Here is a 19,908-nt window from a genome sequence, read left to right as displayed (position 1 = left end):
GCAGCTGATCTGTCCTTGTGAGCCGTGCATGGCAGTGACGTCATGCACGGCTCACATGGAGAGATCAGTGCAGGCAGACCGGACGCAGCGCTGGAGGAGAGAGAAGAGAGGTGAGTAGGAGTGTTTATTTTTTTTTAATGTGCAGCCTGATGGGGGATTAGGGGTGCCACGCATACCAGGACAGGGATGAGGGGTGCCACGCATACCAGGACAGGGATGAGGGGTGCCACGCATACCAGGACAGGGATGAGGGGTGCCACGCATACCAGGACAGGGATGAGGGGTGCCACGCATACCAGGACAGGGATGAGGGGTGCCACGCATACCAGGACAGGGATGAGGGGTGCCACGCATACCAGGACAGGGATGAGGGGTGCCACGCATACCAGGATTGGAGATGAGGACCACATATAAAAGGAAGGGGGGCGGCATATATACCAGAATGGGGGATATTGTCAGAATTGGGGGACATTACCCCTATACCAGTGTCAGCAGAAGACCCCATCCCCCTTAAAAGTGCATCATGACCACATTTTTTGCTTAAATTTTTATATTTTTATTTTCCTCCTCTAAAACCTAGGTGCGTCTTATGGTCCGAAAAATACGGTATATATATAATATTTAGTATATCGATTTTTTTATTGTATGTATACACACACACACTTCAACTTTTATTCCTTATATGTCTATTTTAGTCCCCCTATATAAATAAATTTCTATATTTTAATCATCCCTTTTTCACAGCATGCACATAGATAGGGACATTAAAGAAAAAAAAAAAATTACCTGCAGTGGATCTGGCGGAGGAGGGGGGAGACCAGCAATTTTTGCGGCACGTTCCTTTTCGATGCACAGTGCCTTTTTCCGTGCCTTGATGTGCCTGAGAGAGGGCAGAAGACAGAATTAGGACACCGTTGGAAAAAAAAATAAAATTAAACAGACGCAGCAAAGAAAACAAATTACTATCTTGCACTTTGTTCTGCATCTTTGAAATCGCAGCGACACATCACATCATTGCTTGCACCGATTCCCTGCGGAGTTACGCTGCGACGGTCGCAAATGTTTCGAGTTGTCTGTTGGCGGTCACACACACACCCAATTTGCCACAGATGTCAATGCAAGTCGCATGCGTCATGCGACTTGTCTACAACTTGGCGGTTTTATTTACAGAAGATTCACAGTTCTAAATAATAGTCACGCGACTTTTAGGAGAATTGCTGTCGTGCGACACGTCACTGTGTAGCCTCAGCCTACATTTTACATAGATGAAAAAGGTGTCAATGCAATACTAAACTTGTGACTTTTTTTTGCCTCCAAATACATATATTTAAGTATATGCCCCGTTTTGGCCTTTACAGGTAGTTTCCCGGCACATTCAATTTTGATGTGGTCTGTGATCATCAATTAGCTGAAAGGAACAGAGAGCACAATGATAAAAAGCATTACAAGCTCTCCTGTCAGACCATCAGAATGAACTCACTGATGGATCCTCAGTTAACTCACTCTGCAGCCGGCCATAGACAGTGCAACACAGAGGCTACACGAGGCAGATGGTGCAATATATTTAATGAAAGAATAGCAAAAATGTAATTTTGGCCCCAACTAAATACATTTATACTAAGAAAAGAAATGTGTCTCCAAAGGTGGACAATCCCTTTTATAGTTACCTGTGGTGTTTTAGCCCAGAGCTGCATTAACAATTTTTGAGGCTTCAGAGCTGTACTCTCTCTGTGTTCCTTACCTGCTCGATGTCTGGGAAAACGTTTTCTAGCCGATTTGCAGTCTAGATAATGAGATGTCGTACAGTAACCGGCTGTACAGGAGCCCCAATAATCGGCCCCCTTCTGCACAGCCACATGACGGTAAGACCCCAGCACAAGACGCCGCCCTGAATACAGCTCCAGATCACAACGGGATAAGTAGCTTAATAGGTAATAGGATGAAAACAAATTCTAAGTCTAGGCGGAGGCGGGGGGAGGGGTAAGACTCCATAGTGGGGTCATGATACCATCTAATAAAGGTGAAAACCACCGCAGCAGCAAGAGGAGGGTACGGGTATCACTCACCAGGACTGAGCCCTGAGCTGCTTCTCTTTGTGCTGTTTTAACTCTTTCAACGCCTCTCTGTGTCTCTTCTCGGCTTTTTCTTTATTTGTAGCATTTATCATTTCCATCGCCTTAAAATCGGGCTCCTTGATTGAAGGAAGGGAAAAAAAAAAGAAATTGCGAAATTAAATAAACCTTAACCCTTTACTGACTGGTCGATTTTCCGTTTTTTGTTTCCTCCCCTTGTTCCAAGATCCTTGACTTTTTATTTTTCCTGCCATATAGCTATAGGAGGGCTTATTTTTTGCGGGAAGAGTTGTACTTTTGAATGGCATCATACATTTTATGATGTAATGCGCTAAAAAAATACAGGGGGGAAAAAATTGCAGGTGCAGCGAAATAGCAAAATGTGTGCAATTCCACAATTTATTTTTTTGTCAGTTTTTATTTACCTTGTTCACTATATAGTAAAAGAGGTACAAGTACGCAGATACCGAACATGTAAGTATGTATAATTTTGCTTTTGCTGCCATTTTCCAAGACCCGTAGCGTCTCCATTTTTCAGGATCTGGGGCTGGGTGAGGGCTTATTTTTTGCGCCCTGAGCTGATGTTTTTATTGATACCATTTTGGGATAGATATGATATTTTGATCACCTGTTATTGTATTTTACTGCACTGTTGTGGCGACAAAAAAAAACATAATTCTGTCGAAAATCAGGGTTAAACCATGGGGGATAATGATTGATTGCTCAGGTCAGAACACAGCTGTTTAGGACACTGCAGAAATTTGTCTGGGAAAGTGGACAATCCCTTTAATAGTGTCAGACGATCAGGTGCCGGATTAAAGAAGTTGTCCACTACTTTATATGAACCCACCCAATGTATCCCCCCGGGGCCCAGAAGTGTTTTTGTAAATACCTTGTGGTGCCTTTTCTGCCTCTGAGCGGCGATATCACTGGCCGATCACAGGCATCACGTGACCCGCCACTGAAGTCACAACAAGAGAGACGTGACATCAGTGACGCGGTCCCTGCGGTGGATCCTGGGCTGTGGGCAGGGTTACCCCGTACGTCACACCCAGCATCCACCGCGCGCTTTTCCGGTGAATGAGGAGAGGGAGAGCGCGTGGTGGATGCCGGGTGTGACGTGCTGGGTAACCCCGACCACTACCCAGCATCCACCGTGGAACGCAGAAGAGGGACCCTCGGCTGCAGCCTGGACTTGTCGTGACCTCAGCGGATGTCAGAGCCGGCTGCAGCCGGGGGTCACGTGGTGCCTGTGAGCGGCTAGTGATAGCGCCTCTCATAGGCAGAAAAGGCACCACAAGGTATTTAGAGAAACACTTATGGGCCCTGGGGAAATACATTGGGGGGGGGGGGGGGATCATATAAAGTAGTGGACAAACCCTTTAATGGAATTGTACACAGGACAAGAAGTTCCAGCATCAGAATATTTTTAGCACAACTGGAAGATATTACGGCTGAAACTAAAAGAAAAAACGTTTCCCTTCTTTCCGGCCCTCGGAGCGAGAGGTGGCAAATTAATCCCTCGACTACAAAAACAGGATTTAGCCGAAGTCTTAAAGCGGGAGGAGGATTACTGGGGAGGATCTTAGGTGGCTTAAGTAGCTGCTTCTCCAGGATAAGAGATGAAGAACCAGAAAGGAAAAGGAGATGACTCGCGCTCTGCCGTTTTGGGGAACTACAAGTACCAGCATGGGCAGGATAATGAGACGCCTGATCAGCTTTGTAATATTCATCATAACCCTAACGTTGGCTGACACCAGCCCCTACACACGGGACTATTCTGTCTCTCCCCAACCTGATAACAGTGGACAATAGCTCACGTTCAATGACACAGTCAGTAGGGATCCCATTACATTAGGTTGAGGGTCTCACGTTTTCCTTGGCCTGTCTATGTCCTTCCCCGATGGCGTTCAGCGTGCACAGGTAGATCTTCTCCAGGGCTTGCAGCTTCTCCGCCTGAGCCGCCTCCCACTTGGCTCTCAGGTCGTCTGCTAATTGCTGCAGCTGCTGATCTCTTCTTCCCTTAACATCTTGCCGGATTTGCTGAGCAATGAACTTCTCCTGCTCTCTGACCTAGAAAGACAATTAGAAGGGTCAAAACCCAATGGCACTGGAAGAAGCCGAAGACCAGAGAGTCAAATATATAGCAGTATTGTCACATGCACCCAAGTTTATACCATTGGGCTGCCCGGCGCCCGGGGCTGCACACATAACCCGACTCTGCATCCTGTCAGTGAAAGCCCCCGGACGATGATCACCCCTTTACCTGTTGCAGGCGCAGCTTCCTCCGCCTCTCCCGTTCTTGCTTTATTATTGACGCCTCTTCGTTCGGGCTCAGTCGCAGGGCACTCGCTTTGGCCACCTTTCGCTTCATGGTGTCGGTGGACATCAAACATCGGTCCCCTGCGCTGCAAAATACGTAAACATATTACACTTTTAATAGATATGAGGCGCTAATAGCATCGTCCACCCTCCGATTATGAAAGTAAAAATACGTTTTGTAATTGGGTTGCATTAAAAATATTGCACCGTTTGCCTTCTACAGCCTTCGTGTTGCACCGTCTATTGCTGCAGAATTAGCTAACTGAGAATCCGTCGGTGAGCTTCTTCTGACAGGAGTTATAACTCTTATCTTCCTTCTTCTGAGCGCCTCTTAACTGATTGACGATCACAAAGCTCATCTCAACTTGCATGTTACAAACGTTCCGTCGAAATGAGCTCACTGACGGATTCTCAGTTGACCCATTCTGCAGCCAGTAATAGACAGTCTAATACAGAGGCTACAGAAAGCAATGAAAGTTAAAGAAATCCACGTGCTGAAATTTTTTTTGTAACAAAATTCCAAGCATCAAAGTAAAAAAAATAAATAAAATAAATCTCCCAAAAGGTGTCCATATCGTTTTAACTTTTTTGTGGCAGATCCAACTTGAGATTTGTCTATTTCAGTTTCAAGTCTACTATGGGGGGTAATTAAAAAAGGTAATTTAAAATAATAATAATAATAATAATAAAAAAAACACAACTTAAAAAAAGTTTAAATGCACCTCTTTTTTTCCCCCTCTAACAAAAAAAAAAATTAATTTTGCCATTTACATTTTTACATATTCAGCCATGCGTGCCAAAAACAAATAAAGTATAAAAAATATTTATTTCACACGGTGTACGCCGAAATGGATAAAGAGAAGAGCACCTAAAATGCCAGAATCGGCAGGTTTCAGTCGCCACAATTTCTACCCCCCAAAAAATATGTAATAAAAGACATTGCATGAACCAAAAAAAAGAAGAAAATTACATTAGTTAAAACTTCAGCTCGACATGCAAAAACACCACAAAAAAACAAAAACAACTTACGGGTCTCAGAAAATGTCGACACAAATCAAATTTATTTTATTTTATACATCCACCAGCTACAAGGTTTTTTTGTTGCTGTTGACTGCAGCTCTGAAAGCAGTAGCAGCAGCATGGAGAACATTGTACAGCAGAACTGAGCAGTGTAACTGTGACTCCAGCTCTGAAAGCAGTAGCAGCAGCATGGAGAACATTGTACAGCAGAACTGAGCAGTGTAACTGTGACTCCAGCTCTGAAAGCAGTAGCAGCAGCATGGAGAACATTGTACAGCAGAACTGAGCAGTGTAACTGTGACTCCAGCTCTGAAAGCAGTAGCAGCAGCATGGAGAACATTGTACAGCAGAACTGAGCAGTGTAACTGTGACTCCAGCTCTGAAAGCAGTAGCAGCAGCATGGAGAACATTGTACAGCAGAACTGAGCAGTGTAACTGTGACTCCAGCTCTGAAAGCAGTAGCAGCAGCATGGAGAACATTGTACAGCAGAACTGAGCAGTGTAACTGTGACTCCAGCTCTGAAAGCAGTAGCAGCAGCATGGAGAACATTGTACAGCAGAACTGAGCAGTGTAACTGACTCCAGCTCTGAAAGCAGTAGCAGCAGCATGGAGAACATTGTACAGCAGAACTGAGCAGTGTAACTGTGACTCCAGCTCTGAAAGCAGTAGCAGCAGCATGGAGAACATTGCACAGCAGAACTGAGCAGTGTAACTGTGACTCGAGCTCTGAAAGCAGTAGCAGCAGCATGGAGAACATTGTACAGCAGAACTGAGCAGTGTAACTGTGACTCCAGCTCTGAAGGAAGTAACAGCAGCATGGAGAACATTGTACAGCAGAACTGAGCAGTGTAACTGTGACTCCAGCTCTGAAGGAAGTAGCAGCAGCATGGAGAACATTGTACAGCTGAACTGAGCAGTGTAACTGTGACTCCAGCTCTGAAAGCAGTAGCAGCAGCATGGAGAACATTGTACAGCAGAACTGTGCAGTGTAACTGTGACTCCAGCTCTGAAAGCAGTAGCAGCAGCATGGAGAACATTGTACAGCAGAACTGAGCAGTGTAACTGTGACTCCAGCTCTGAAAGCAGTAGCAGCAGCATGGAGAACATTGTACAGCAGAACTGAGCAGTGTAACTGTGACTCCAGCTCTGAAAGCAGTAGCAGCAGCATGGAGAACATTGTACAGCAGAACTGAGCAGTGTAACTGTGACTCCAGCTCTGAAAGCAGCAGCAGCAGCATGGATAACATTATACAGCAGCACTTTTTTATTTTTGTAAAGAAAGGTGTATTTTCCCAGTTTTTCAAAGTGAATGAGAAGTTCAGAAAAGGGGAAGTAGTAGAGTCGGCTCTTAAGTGGAGAAAGAAGCATATTTCTCTATTGAGATGTGTGACAAAGTTTTTAAATATTTGCGCCTTCTATTGATATATGCAGAGTTTGTTGAAACGACCCCGATAATGGCTCATTAACAGGGTGTTTAAACCTCTGCCAGGACCAAAATCTATATTGTCAGCAGGTTTTTGCTATGTAATCTGAGATCAGCATTATGTAGGGGCAGAGAGCCTGATTCCAGCGATGTGTCACTTACTGGGCTGCTTGATGTACAATCACGGTTTCTCTGCTGCAGATCTGGAAATGCTGAGCTGTGTATAACCCCGCCCACACCTGATTGGCTGCTTCCTGTGTACACGATAATCAGTGCTGGGGGCCTGGTTGGACCAGGAGGCATGAGACACCTAGTCCTGTAGTGATAATCTCCTGCTGATAAAACACTAATTATATTAAAGCTACAACAAGCAGCCTAATTGACACATCGCTGGAATCAGGTTCTCTGTCCCTATATTATGCAGCTATCGGATTACATATCAAAACTTGCTGATCGATTCCCTTTAAATGGGCTGTCCCTTAATAGACAAACCCTTCAAAAGTGAAGTGGCTGCAGCCTTTCAGTATTCCATCAAAGTGTAATACAGAAGGCTGTAGCCGGTCACTGCCTGCAGCGGTCACATAGCATAATGCCAGGAGGCCACGGGGGGGGGGGGGGAGCTTAGAGATCGCAGCAGCGCTGCTGCCAATCCAGAGGTTAAGAATGTACTTTCTAATTTTATGCCCCAGACTACAGCTATTAAAGGGTTTGTCCAGTTGTAGGCAACTTTTTGTCGCATGCGGTCAGGTATGAAGGTCATGTATGCCATCACTGGAAATCAATGGAGAATTACGCCATTCCTGGCAGCACATACCGGCACCCGAATCTATGAGATATTAGTGGCATGTACCCCCCAACTAGGAGCTGGTGGACTGACGTGGCAGGCGGGGGCTCATTAAAGGCGCCTTCTGCCGCAGTCCTGTTGGTGCGTCTTTAAGTAATTTTACTATATACTGTAATCGTGCAGTACTGCAATATATTGAACAAGCGATCAATCACAGGGTCCGCTCCCTTATGGGGACTAAAATATAAAAGTAAAAAACAAAAAAAAAAATTTAAAATCTAAACGATTAAACCACCACCTTTCCAAATAAAGAGAAAAAAAAAAAGGTTTGTCAGTGGAGTTGTATGAGGGCTTTCTTATCTCAGGCCAGTGAGCGGTCGCTTTTAATCGGGGCCACTTTAGGGTGTATACGACATTTTAATTTGCATCTATGGGGGACATTTGTCAGCTTGAAGAAAAAAAACAAAAACATTTCTACCTTTTTGTTTTGTTTTTTTAAAAACACTAAAATGATAAGTAGTTTTGCATTGTTTGGATCAGTCTGCCCTGGAAAGTCATATTCCCGGGTCATTTTTAATGCACAATGAACGCTGTAACATGAAAACAAAAAAAAAAAACAATGGCGGGATTGCTGGTCAGTGGGTTTTTTTTTTTTTTTAACCATTTCAATGCACTTGGAGGTTTTTTTTATCCCCCACACACTCATTTTCTAGGACATGATATGATAGGGTGGATGGTGTCATTCAGTACTGCAGCTCCCTCCGCAGATCCAGGCCTACAGCTATGGGGGGCGGGGGGGGATGGTTTTGGAAGCCCCTTGAAGGATGTGGTCACATGATCATGGCCCCACTGTTTACACGCAGCCATGGTAACCAGGAAGTGGGGCCAGGCGGTGATACAATGTTGCAATATTCCAAAACAAAAAACTTCTTACACCATTGCTGCTGTGCGATATCACACAACTGGTAACACAGTTTGCAAAACGCAATATTTGGGGGGAATATTTTGCATGTCACCTACAAAAGTAGGACCACTACAGACTCAATAGTGACGAACTACAAGTCCCAGCGTTCTCAAGCGCTCTGCAGCTGGGACTTATAGTTTCACAGAGCCAGGAGAAGACCAGGCACAAAGATCCTAGCAGTAATTGACCATAGACCTAAACAACCCCCCCCCCCCATCCCCAAAAAAAAACACTCTCTAAAAAAAAATAAAAAACAACCCCATGCAGTTCCTACATCTGGCCACAGGGGGGAGGTATATACATTACACGCTATTACCCCCTATACACAGCACCGGACACTGCCATACCTGCTTCCAGCTGCCGACTGCTCGTAACATCCACTGAACGGCTGTTTTCCTAGTCACGAACCGTCACTTCCGCTCTTCAAAACAAGCCGCCAATGCCGGAGCCGGACGGCGGGAAGTGTGGAGGCGCAGAGAGAGCGGAGAGCTGGAGGACGAAAGGGGCGGGGCTCCTCAAGACAGCCAGTGACGTGCTATGGATAGGCCACGCCTACTTTGTGCTCCATGCAGCGGTCGTCGCTCCATGCATGTTACCATAGAGTTTACACAGGAGGCGAGATCGGTCACCATAAAGTTCATAACGCGGGCCAGAAGGGAAGTGCGCATGCGTTGTGAGTGCTCAGTGATTTTTTTTTTATTATTAGGACCGGCAATAAAATGTGAAAACATTCAGAATGGCAAATTAAAGGGGTTGTCAGTTACTGAACACTCCCGAATTAACCCTTTTCCTGCAGGGTGATTTTTATTTTTTTTACATTTTCTTTTTAAATTTCCTCTTCCAAGAACCATATTTATTTATTTATCTTTTTTTAAATTATTTTAATTAGATTTTTTTTATTATTTTATATTTATTTTTATTATTTTATATATTTTTTATTATTTTAGATATGTATTATTATTATTTTCATTGACATAGCTGTATCAGGGCTCGTTTTTTTTGTTTGTTTGTTTTTGTGGGACGAGTTTTAGTTTTTAATGACGCCATTCACATTAGTACACAATGTACTAAAAAAACTGGGATAAAAATTCCAAGTACATTGAAATTGGCAAAAAAGAGATACCAAACTTGTGTACCTTTATTTTAAGTGGTGAAAAAATAAAAAATTGGAAATGTATTAAAAAAAAAAAAAGTGTCACCATTTTTTCTGGACCTGTATTTAGTGATGAGCGAGCACTAAAATGCTCGGGTGCTCGTTGCTCGGGTCGAGCACATTGGAATACTTGGGTGCTCGACCCGAGCAACGAGCCCAATGTAAGTCTATGGGAAACTCGAGCATTTTTCAGGCGGCTCCCCCCGGCGGTCTGCAGAGGGCCTAAAAATTGCCCAAATCAATGGGAGCAGTGCTCAAATGACATAGGAACAGCATGGGGAAGACCCCTGGAAGCATTTCTGACTCCGAGATCACTGCTGTCAACAACGTTGTCAGAGTATTACGCCACTTTTACAGACTCTCAATAAAACATACAAAAGCGAAACCAAAATGGATTTTCCTGGGAAATATATTAAGGAACATTCTTTCCAGGGTAATGACTTGCATATAAGGCAAAATAAATAACCAAAACCAAAAATACTCCTTCACACCTTGGGCTATGTTCACACGTAGTGTTTTTGATGCGTTTTTGCACTTTTGCATTGCTTTCAACCGTGACAAATGCATTCACTGGGAACTGTCATTTTAACATTTTACAACCATATCTGGCCATGTGGTGTGTGACACATCATCAGACACATCCTGTTTCATTTATGATGGAGGGACTCTGAAAGTCACAAAGCTTATTTTTATAGGCCCATCAGGTGGCCTTTACTATTCTTAAAGGGCCAGCAGTCGGCCCTCACTATTCTTAGAGAGCCATCAGCTGGCTATGTTTTATTGCTACCATTACTAAAGAGTGGTTTTCCTATACTGATATTGCGTATGCAGTGAGGGCCAGGGCTGCCGAAAATTTGGACACACACCAATACCACTTTGAAAATGTTGATGCACTCCAGTACCCCTTTGAAAAGACTTAGAGGAGGGCCTCCTGAAAACAATGTTCCCATTATTAGGAAGTAAGTCTCCCATTGTGTTTGCCTATGCAGTGAATGCAAGGGTTGCCAAAAATTTGGAGGCACTCCTATGCCCCTTGGAAGAGACGTGGAGGTCAGAGGGCCTCCTGAAAACAATGTTCCCATTATTAGGAAGTGGGTCTCCCATTGTGTTTGCCTATGCAGTGAATGCAAGGGTTGCCAAAAATTTGGAGGCACACCAATGCCCCTTGGAAGAGACGTAGAGGAGGGCCTCCTGAAAAAAAATGTTCCCATTATTAGGAAGTGGGTCTCCCATTGTGTTTGCCTATGCAGTGAATGCAAGGGCTGCCAAAAATTTGGAGGCACTCCAATGCTCCTTTGAAGAGACGTGGAGGAGAGCCTCATAAAAAATGTTCCCATTAGAAAGGAGCGGGCCTCCTATACTTGTAATGCCCATGCACTAAGTGTATGGGCTGACAAACATTTACCCCTGGGGGGTATACATGAACATACTGTATAAAAAAATTTTTTACGGGCATCATAAACACCCTTTAAAAAATGATGTGGGTGTTGCATCACGGACCCCGGTCACCCTGGTGATATGGTGGTGGAGGATCAGGAGAAGGAGGAGGACAAGAGCAAATAGCCAAAATCAGGAAGCGTATACCCATGTGTTGGTGTGAAAAGGTGCATGGGAATACACCTTCCAAAAATAAGAGTCAGTCTGTCAGCATTTTCAGTTGACAGGCGGATGCACTTGTTAGTTATAATTCCACCAGCGGCACTAAAAACCCACTCTGATAAAACGCTGGCGGCAGGCCAGGCCAGGACCTCCAAGGCGTAGAGAGCCAGTTCATTCCACGTATCCAGCTTGGATACCCAATAATTATAAGGCACAGAGGAATCACGGAGGACGTTGGTACGGTCGTCAAGGTTCTCCCTCAGCATCTTCCCAAACTTTGCACTCCTTGTGAGAGTACAGTCATGGCCAAAAGTTTTGAGAATGACACCAAAATTATATTTTCACATGATCTGCTGGCCTCTGGTTTTTATTAGTGTTTGTCTGATGTTTATATCACATACAGAAATATAATTGCAATCATATTATGAGTACCAATAGGTTATATTGACAGTTAGAATGAGTTAATGCAGCAAGTCAATATTTGCAGTGTTGCCCCTTCTTCTTCAAGACCTCTGTAATTCTCCCTGGCATGTTCTCAATCAACTTTTGGACCAAATCCTGACTGATAGCAGTCCATTCTTGCATAATCAATGCTTGCATTTTGCCAGAATTTGTTGGTTTTTGTTTGTCCACCCGTCTCTTGATGATTGACCACAAGTTCTCAATGGGATTAAGATCTGGGGAGTTTCCAGGCCATGGACCCAACATCTCTATGTTTTGTTCCATGAGCCATTTAGTTATCACCTTTGCTTTATGGCAAGGTGCTCCATCATGCTGGAAAAGGCATTGTTGGGCGCCAAACTGCTCTTGGACGGTTGGGAGACGTTGCTCTTGGAGGACAATCTGGTACCATTCTTTATTCATGGCTGTGTTTTTAGGCAAGACTGTGAGTGAGCCGATTCCCTTGGCTGAGAAGCAACCGCACAAATGAATGGTTTCAGGATGCTTTACAGTTGGCATGAGACAAGACTGGTGGTAGCGCTCACCTCTTCTTCTCCGAATAAGCTGTTTTCCAGATGTCCCAAACAATCGAAAAGGGGATTCATCAGAGAAAATGACTTTGCCCCAGTCCTCAGCAGTCCACTCCCTGTACCTTTTGCAGAATATCAGTCGGTCCCTGATGTTTTTTCTGGAGAGAAGTGGCTTCTTTGCTGCCCTCCTTGAAACCAGCCCTTGCTCAAAGAGTCTCCGCCTCACAGTGCATGCAGAAGCACTCACACCAGCCTGCTGCCATTCCTGAGCAAGCTCGGCACTGCTGGTAGTCCGATCCCGCAGCTGAAACAGTTTTAAGATACGGTCCTGGCACTTGCTGGTCTTTCTTGGGCGCCCTGGAGCCTTTTTGACAATAATGGAAGCTCTCTCCTTGAAGTTCTTGATGATGCGATAGATTTTTGACTGAGGTGCAATCTTTGTAGCTGCAATACTCTTCCCTGTTAGGCCATTTTTGTACAGTGCAATGATGGCTGCACGTGTTTCTTTAGAAATAACCATGGTTAACTGAAGAGAAACAATGATACCAAGAACCAGCCTCCTTTTAAAGTGTCCAGTGATGTCATTCTTACTTAATCATGACTGATTGATCGCCAGCCCTGTCCTCATCAACACACACACCTGTGTTAATGGATCAATCACTAAAATGATGTTAGCTGCTCCTTTTAAGGCAGGACTGCAATGATGTTGAAATGTGTTTTGGGGGTTAAAGTTCATTTTCTGGGCAAATATTGACTTTGCAAGTACAATAATTGCTGTTAAACTGATCACTCTTTGACATTCAGGAGTTTATGCAAATTGCATTACAAAAAATGAAGCAGTAAACTTTGGAAAAATTACTATTTGTCTCATTCTCAATACTTTTGGCCATGACTGTACCCCGCGCCTCAGGGCCTGTGTGATGGGAGGGGCTGAGAAAATTCTCCCAGAACTTTGACAGTGTTCCCCTGCCTCTGCTAGATTAAAGTTGTGCCTCTCTCGCCTGTACTTCTTGGTTGTCCAATGAACTGTGACCTCTGCCGCCAGCGTTTTCAGATGGGAATTTTTTTAATAATTCCGCAACAAGGGCCTTCTGGTACTGCCCCATTTTTGTAGACCTGTCCTCCTCATGAATCAGAGACAGAAAGTTCTCCTTGTGTAGCGTCGGCGTCCCTGCCTCCTGCTAGGCAGGGACGCTGTTCCCCTCACCTCTCCACTCCGTGCCCGGCGTCCTCCTCCCGCTCTGCTGGCAGCGCGCGCTGCTTCCCGGCCACTGTGCTTAGGGCGCGCGCGCTCCCCCTCTCTTAAAGGGGCCGCGCGCGCCGTCCTAAGGAGTCCCCGGCCAATGGCCGGAGGACCTCACCATATATAAGGTACCGCCTCCAAAATGGAGGTGCCCGAGCAATGTTGTTGCAAAGCCTTCATTCTGCTTCAGCCTTCAGGTCCCGTTACCAGTTACCTGCCAGTCACCTGCCAGATTCCTGCCTGTTACCTGCCAGATTCCTGCTTGATACCTGCCTGATATCCGTTTACCTGCTTGCAAGCCTGCGGTCCGACGGTCTGCCTTCCGACACCTGTCAGTCTGTCTATGGACCAGCCTGCCCGCTCACCTGGGAGCGCTCGCCTGCTACCTGTCTGCTAGCCTACCTGGAGGCTCCGCCGTCACTTGCCGTGACCACCTGCCTGTCCAGAGACTCTTGCCTGCTCACCTGGGAGCGCTCACCTGCTACCTGTCTGCTAGCCTACCTGGAGGCTCTGCCGTCACTTGCCGTGACCACCTGCCTGTCCAGAGACTCTTGCCTGCTCACCTGGGAGCGCTCACCTGCTACCTGTCTGCTAGCCTACCTGGAGGCTCCGCCGTCACTTGCCGTGACCACCTGCCTGTCCAGAGACTCTTGCCTGCTCACCTGGGAGCGCTCACCTGCTACCTGTCTGCTAGCCTACCTGGAGGCTCTGCCGTCACTTGCCGTGACCACCTGCCTGTCCAGAGACTCTTGCCTGCTCACCTGGGAGCGCTCACCTGCTACCTGCCTGCTAGCCTACCTGGAGGCTCTGCCGTCACTTGCCGTGACCACCCGCCTGTCCAAAGACTCTCGCCCGCTCACCTGGGAGCGCTCACCAGCCACCTGCCTGCTGTCCTTCTACCCAGAGACTGTCCCTGTCACTTGCCGTGAGAACCCGTCCTTCTACCCAGAGACTGTCCCTGTCACTTGCCGTGAGTACCCGTCCTTCTACTCAGAGACTGTCCCTGTCACTTGCCGTGACTACCTGCCCTTCTTCCCAGAGACTGTCCCTGTCACTTGCCGTGACTACCTGCCCGTCTTCCCTGGGAGCCACCCGCTTCCTTACAAGGACCGCCCCCTTGTATAGTTTCTCAGAGGTTCCGCCTCCCAGACCCGTTACAGTTTGCTCGGGCCATGGAACCCGGTGGCACCCAAGCTCCCTCGCTCTCGGACCTATGTCATGAACTGTCCCGTCAGAGGTCCCAACAGGAGTCCATCCTGAGTCATCTGCGGAATGTCAACTCTCGCCTGGACACTCTGACTGCTCCACCAGCAACCACCGCTAGTGTCATGACTCGCAGCCCGGCAGCGCCGCTGCCCACCAATACCATAGCTTCCTGCCCCGGACCCCAGCTTTCTGCACCTCCACGCTTCGGAGGCGACCCCGCTCAAGCTCGGGGCTTCATAAACCAGTGCACCCTGCACTTTGAACTCCTGTCCCACCAGTTTATCTCCGACCAGGCCAAAGTAGCCTTCATCATGTCCCATCTCACGAGGGAGGCACTGGCTTGGCTAAATCCTCTATGGGAGAGAGGAGACCCCCTGGTGTTCAACCTGCCAGCCTTTCTCACGGCTTTCCGGAAAGTCTTCGACGAACCCGGACGGAAGACCTCATCCGCATCATCTCTGCTGCTCCTCCATCAAGGAAATCTCACCGTGGGCCAATATGCCATACGGTTCCGTACCCTTGCTTCGGAGCTGGCCTGGGATAACGACGCCCTGGTGTCTGTCTTTTGGGAGGGTCTGTCCGGCCGTATTAAAGATGAACTCGCCGGTCGGGACATACCTACCACTCTCGACGACTTAATAACTCTTGCCACCCGGATTGACATCCGGTTCCAGGAACGCGCCAAAGAGGTCACCCGTGAGAGGAGGTTTCCACGTCTAGCCTCTACCTTTCAGAAACCTGTCACTTCTCCCGCTACTCCCCAGGCGCACTCACCCGAGCCTATGCAGGTCGACCAGACCAAGATGGTCAAAACCCGTCAAGAGCTACGCCGTGCCGAGGGGAGCTGCTTCTACTGTGGCAGTAAGGAGCACCGGATCCGTTCCTGCCCGGAGAGGTCGGGAAACGCCTGTGTCTAGGATCGTCCTAGACAAGAGTAAACCCTCTCCATCTCTGTTGCTGTCGGTCTCTATCATCTGCGGGGAGAACCGTTATTTTGAACTAGCCCAACTTGACTCTGGAGCTGCCGAAAATCTCATTTCTCAGTCTCTGGTAGAGAAATACCGCATTCCCACCAAACCTCTAGCTGTACCCTTATCTGTCGCTGCCGTGGATGAGGGCCTCTTACCACATCCCATCCAACTCATCACCGAATCCATAACCCTGCAGGTGGGAATGCTGCACTCTGAGAGCAACTTCTTTCATGTTCTGCCTGGACTCTCTCACGCTCTCTTACTAGGCCTACCTTGGCTTCAGAGACATGCACCCATGCTTGATTGGCAGACCGGAGAAGTCCTTCGCTGGGGACAGGACTGCCATAAGACTTGTTTAGTTCCCGTCCATCCTGTCCGTCCTTCTCCTACTCCAGCCAATCTACCTGGTCTTCCGGCTCCTTATTGGTCGTATGCGGACGTCTTTAATAAAAAGGAGGCAGAGACATTACCCCCTCATAGACCATACGACTGCCCAATCGACCTGATGCCCAGCGCTACTCCTCCCCGTGGGCGCATTTACCCTTTGTCCGCTGCTGAGACCCGATCCATGTCAGAATATATTGAGGAGAATCTGGCCCGGGGATTCATCCGGAAATCTACTTCCCCGGCGGGAGCAGGCTTCTTCTTCGTCAAAAAGAAGGATGGCTCACTCCGTCCCTGTATAGACTATAGAGGCCTTAACCAGATCACGGTGAAGAATAAATACCCCCTTCCGCTCATTCCGGAATTATTTGACCGTCTGAGGGGGGCTAGAATCTTCACCAAGCTGGACCTCCGTGGGGCATATAACCTGGTCCGTATCCGTCAGGGGGATGAGTGGAAGACGGCATTCAACACCCGGGACGGCCACTATGAATACCTGGTAATGCCCTTCGGTCTCTGTAACGCTCCCGCCGTCTTTCAAGAGTTGGTCAATGACATCTTCCGGGACCTTCTCTACTCCTGCGTAGTGGTGTACCTGGACGACATCTTGGTCTTCTCTCCGGATCTCCCCACACACCGGAGGGATGTTCGTCAGGTTCTGCTCAGGCTCAGGCAGAACCACCTCTACGCTAAATATGAGAAGTGCCTCTTTGAGCAGACCTCGCTTCCGTTTTTGGGCTACATAATTTCTCAGACCGACCTACGAATGGATCCTGAGAAACTGTCTGCCATCGAGAAGTGGCATCGAACAGAGGGGTTGAAGGCTATTCAGCGGTTCCTGGGCTTCGCCAACTACTACCGCCTCTTCATGCCGCACTTCTCTTCCCGGACTGCCCCAATCTCTGCGCTCACCCGTAAGGGCACTAATCCCAGAGAATGGCCGCCCGAAGCTGAGGAAGCCTTTCTTTCCTTAAAACAGGCTTTCTCTTCCGCCCCGGTGCTGCATCGCCCGGACGGCAACAAGCAATTCTTCCTGGAAGTTGACGCCTCCTCCTCTGGAGCCGGAGCGGTACTTACCCAAAAATCATCTTCCGGGAGAATGGTAACTTGCAGTTTCTTCTCCAAGCTCTTCTCCTCTTCCGAGCGCAACTATTCTATAGGAGACCGAGAGTTATTGGCCATTAAGCTGGCATTGGAGGAGTGGCGTTACCTGCTCGAGGGGGCTCTTCACCCGGTAATAATTTACACGAACCACAAGAACTTGGCTTACCTCCAGAGTGCCCAGAGACTTAACCCGCGCCAAGCCCGGTGGTCCTTGTTTTTTGCTCGCTTTGATTTTGTTCTTCATTTTCGCCCGGCTGACAAAAACATCAAAGCTGACGCCTTGTCCCGATCCTTCCTGGTGTCTGATCTTGAGGAGGAACCTAAACACATCATCGATCCCGCCAGAGTAATGCAGGTGGCCCCCGTGAGTCTAAATCGTCTCCCTCCCGGTAAGACGTTCGTAACGGTACCTGATCGGGAGAAGATCCTACACTGGGGTCACTCGTCTAAGCTTGCTGGCCATGCCGGTCAGAAAAAGACCCTCCAGCTTATCACCCAGCACTACTGGTGGCCTACCCTGCACAAGGACGTAATAGACTTTGTTTCTGCCTGTGTGTCCTGCGCCCACAACAAGGTTCCGAGACACCTGCCAGCCGGTCGCCTCCTTCCTCTTCCAGTACCTGCTGCCCCCTGGCAGCATATAGCTATGGACTTCATAACAGATCTCCATGTCTCTGCCGGTTGTACGGTCATTTGGGTGGTCGCTGACCGCTTTTCCAAAATGGCTCATTTCATTCCCCTGCCAGGCCTCCCGTCTGCACCCGAGCTGGCTAAAGACTTTATCCGCCACATCTTCCGTCTCCATGGCCTGCCCCTCCACATCGTGTCGGATCGTGGGGTTCAGTTCACCTCATGCTTCTGGAGAGCCACATGTAAGCTGCTAGACGTCACCCTGGACTTCTCCTCCGCATACCATCCACAGTCCAATGGTCAAGTGGAGCGGATCAATCAGATCCTGACCAGTTACCTCCGGCACTTCGTTAATGCCCACCATTCAGACTGGGTGGATCTCCTGCCATGGGCCGAATTCTCTTACAATAATCATGAGAGCGAATCTTCCTCCAAATCCCCGTTTTTTGTAGTCTTCGGTCAGCATCCTCGGATCCCATTTCCCGTCTCCACCTCGGTGGACAATCCGGCTGCGGAATCTCTCGTTAGCAAATTTTCCTCCATTTGGGAGAGTACCCGATCCGCACTCCTTCAGTCGTCCAAGCGGATGAAAAAACACGCTGACAAAAAACGCCTGGATCCTCCACAATTCCGTCCTGGAGATAAAGTCTGGCTCTCGTCCAAGTATGTCCGGCTCAAGATTCCTTCCTACAAGTTAGGGCCTCGGTTCATCGGCCCACTAGAAATTATCAAACAAATCAACCCAGTGGCCTGTAAATTGAAACTCCCGGCCAACTTGCGGATTCCTAACTCCTTCCATGTATCTCTCCTCAAACCCATGGTACTTAACTCTTTTTCCAAGTCTACAGGTACGCCTCCTGCTCCGGTTTCCGCTGAAAACGAGTTTGAGGTAGAGAACATTCTGGCCACCAAAAGGGTAAGAGGAAAAACCTTTTTTCTGGTAGATTGGAAGGGGTTTGGTCCTGAGGAGAGAACGTGGGAGCCCCGGGAGAACATCCATGCCCCTCTCATCCTTGATAAATTTCTGGTCTAAAAAAGGGGGGGCCTAAAGGGGGGGGTACTGTAGCGTCGGCGTCCCTGCCTCCTGCTAGGCAGGGACGCTGTTCCCCTCACCTCTCCACTCCGTGCCCGGCGTCCTCCTCCCGCTCTGCTGGCAGCGCGCGCTGCTTCCCGGCCACTGTGCTTAGGGCGCGCGCGCGCGCGCTCCCCCTCTCTTAAAGGGGCCGCGCGCGCCGTCCTAAGGAGTCCCCGGCCAATGGCCGGAGGACCTCACCATATATAAGGCACCTCCTCCAAAATGGAGGTGCCCGAGCAATGTTGTTGCAAAGCCTTCATTCTGCTTCAGACCTCAGGTCCCGTTACCAGTTACCTGCCAGTCACCTGCCAGATTCCTGCCTGTTACCTGCCAGTCACCTGCCAGATTCCTGCTTGATACCTGCCTGATATCCGTTTACCTGCTTGCAAGCCTGCGGTCCGACGGTCTGCCTTCCGACACCTGTCAGTCTGTCTATGGACCAGCCTGCCCGTTCACCTGGGAGCGCTCGCCTGCTATCTGTCTGCTAGCCTACCTGGAGGCTCCGCCGTCACATGCCGTGACCACCTGCCTGTCCAGAGACTCTTGCCTGCTCACCTGGGAGCGCTCACCTGCTACCTGTCTGCTAGCCTACCTGGAGGCTCTGCCGTCACTTGCCGTGACCACCTGCCTGTCCAGAGACTCTTGCCTGCTCACCTGGGAGCGCTCACCTGCTACCTGTCTGCTAGCCTACCTTGAGGCTCCGCCGTCACTTGCCGTGACCACCTGCCTGTCCAGAGACTCTTGCCTGCTCACCTGGGAGCGCTCACCTGCTACCTGTCTGCTAGCCTACCTGGAGGCTCTGCCGTCACTTGCCGTGACCACCTGCCTGTCCAGAGACTCTTGCCTGCTCACCTGGGAGCGCTCACCTGCTACCTGCCTGTTAGCCTACCTGGAGGCTCTGCCGTCACTTGCCGTGACCACCCGCCTGTCCAAAGACTCTCGCCCGCTCACCTGGGAGCGCTCACCTGCCACCTGCCTGCTGTCCT

The 19,908-nt window shown here is 48.4% G+C and overlaps 1 protein-coding gene across 2 annotated transcripts in view; it reads right to left on the bottom strand.

The window, feature by feature from the left end:
* Nucleotides 1–9,119, bottom strand: part of LOC141192996 (uncharacterized) — a 55,232-nt gene extending 46,113 nt beyond the window's left edge. The window contains exons 1-5 of one of the 2 annotated variants that reach the window (XM_073662074.1): nucleotides 8,934–9,119; nucleotides 4,339–4,480; nucleotides 3,945–4,145; nucleotides 2,067–2,191; nucleotides 787–880 (exon numbers count right to left, since the gene is read on the bottom strand). In XM_073662074.1, the coding sequence (XP_073518175.1) occupies nucleotides 787–880; nucleotides 2,067–2,191; nucleotides 3,945–4,145; nucleotides 4,339–4,461 (543 nt within the window). In that variant the 5' untranslated portion in view covers nucleotides 4,462–4,480; nucleotides 8,934–9,119. The remainder of the gene's footprint in view (nucleotides 1–786; nucleotides 881–2,066; nucleotides 2,192–3,944; nucleotides 4,146–4,338; nucleotides 4,481–8,933) is intronic. The other variant, XM_073662075.1, reaches the window with a different exon arrangement.
* Nucleotides 9,120–19,908: the final 10,789 nt, after the last annotated feature.

Source organism: Phyllobates terribilis, unplaced genomic scaffold, assembly GCF_046119375.1.
Source record: "Phyllobates terribilis strain yellow unplaced genomic scaffold, ASM4611937v1 Scaffold_2__4_contigs__length_985480577, whole genome shotgun sequence".
NCBI classification, from domain to species: Eukaryota; Metazoa; Chordata; class Amphibia; order Anura; family Dendrobatidae; genus Phyllobates; species Phyllobates terribilis.
This window is presented reverse-complemented; position numbering and strand designations above follow the sequence as displayed.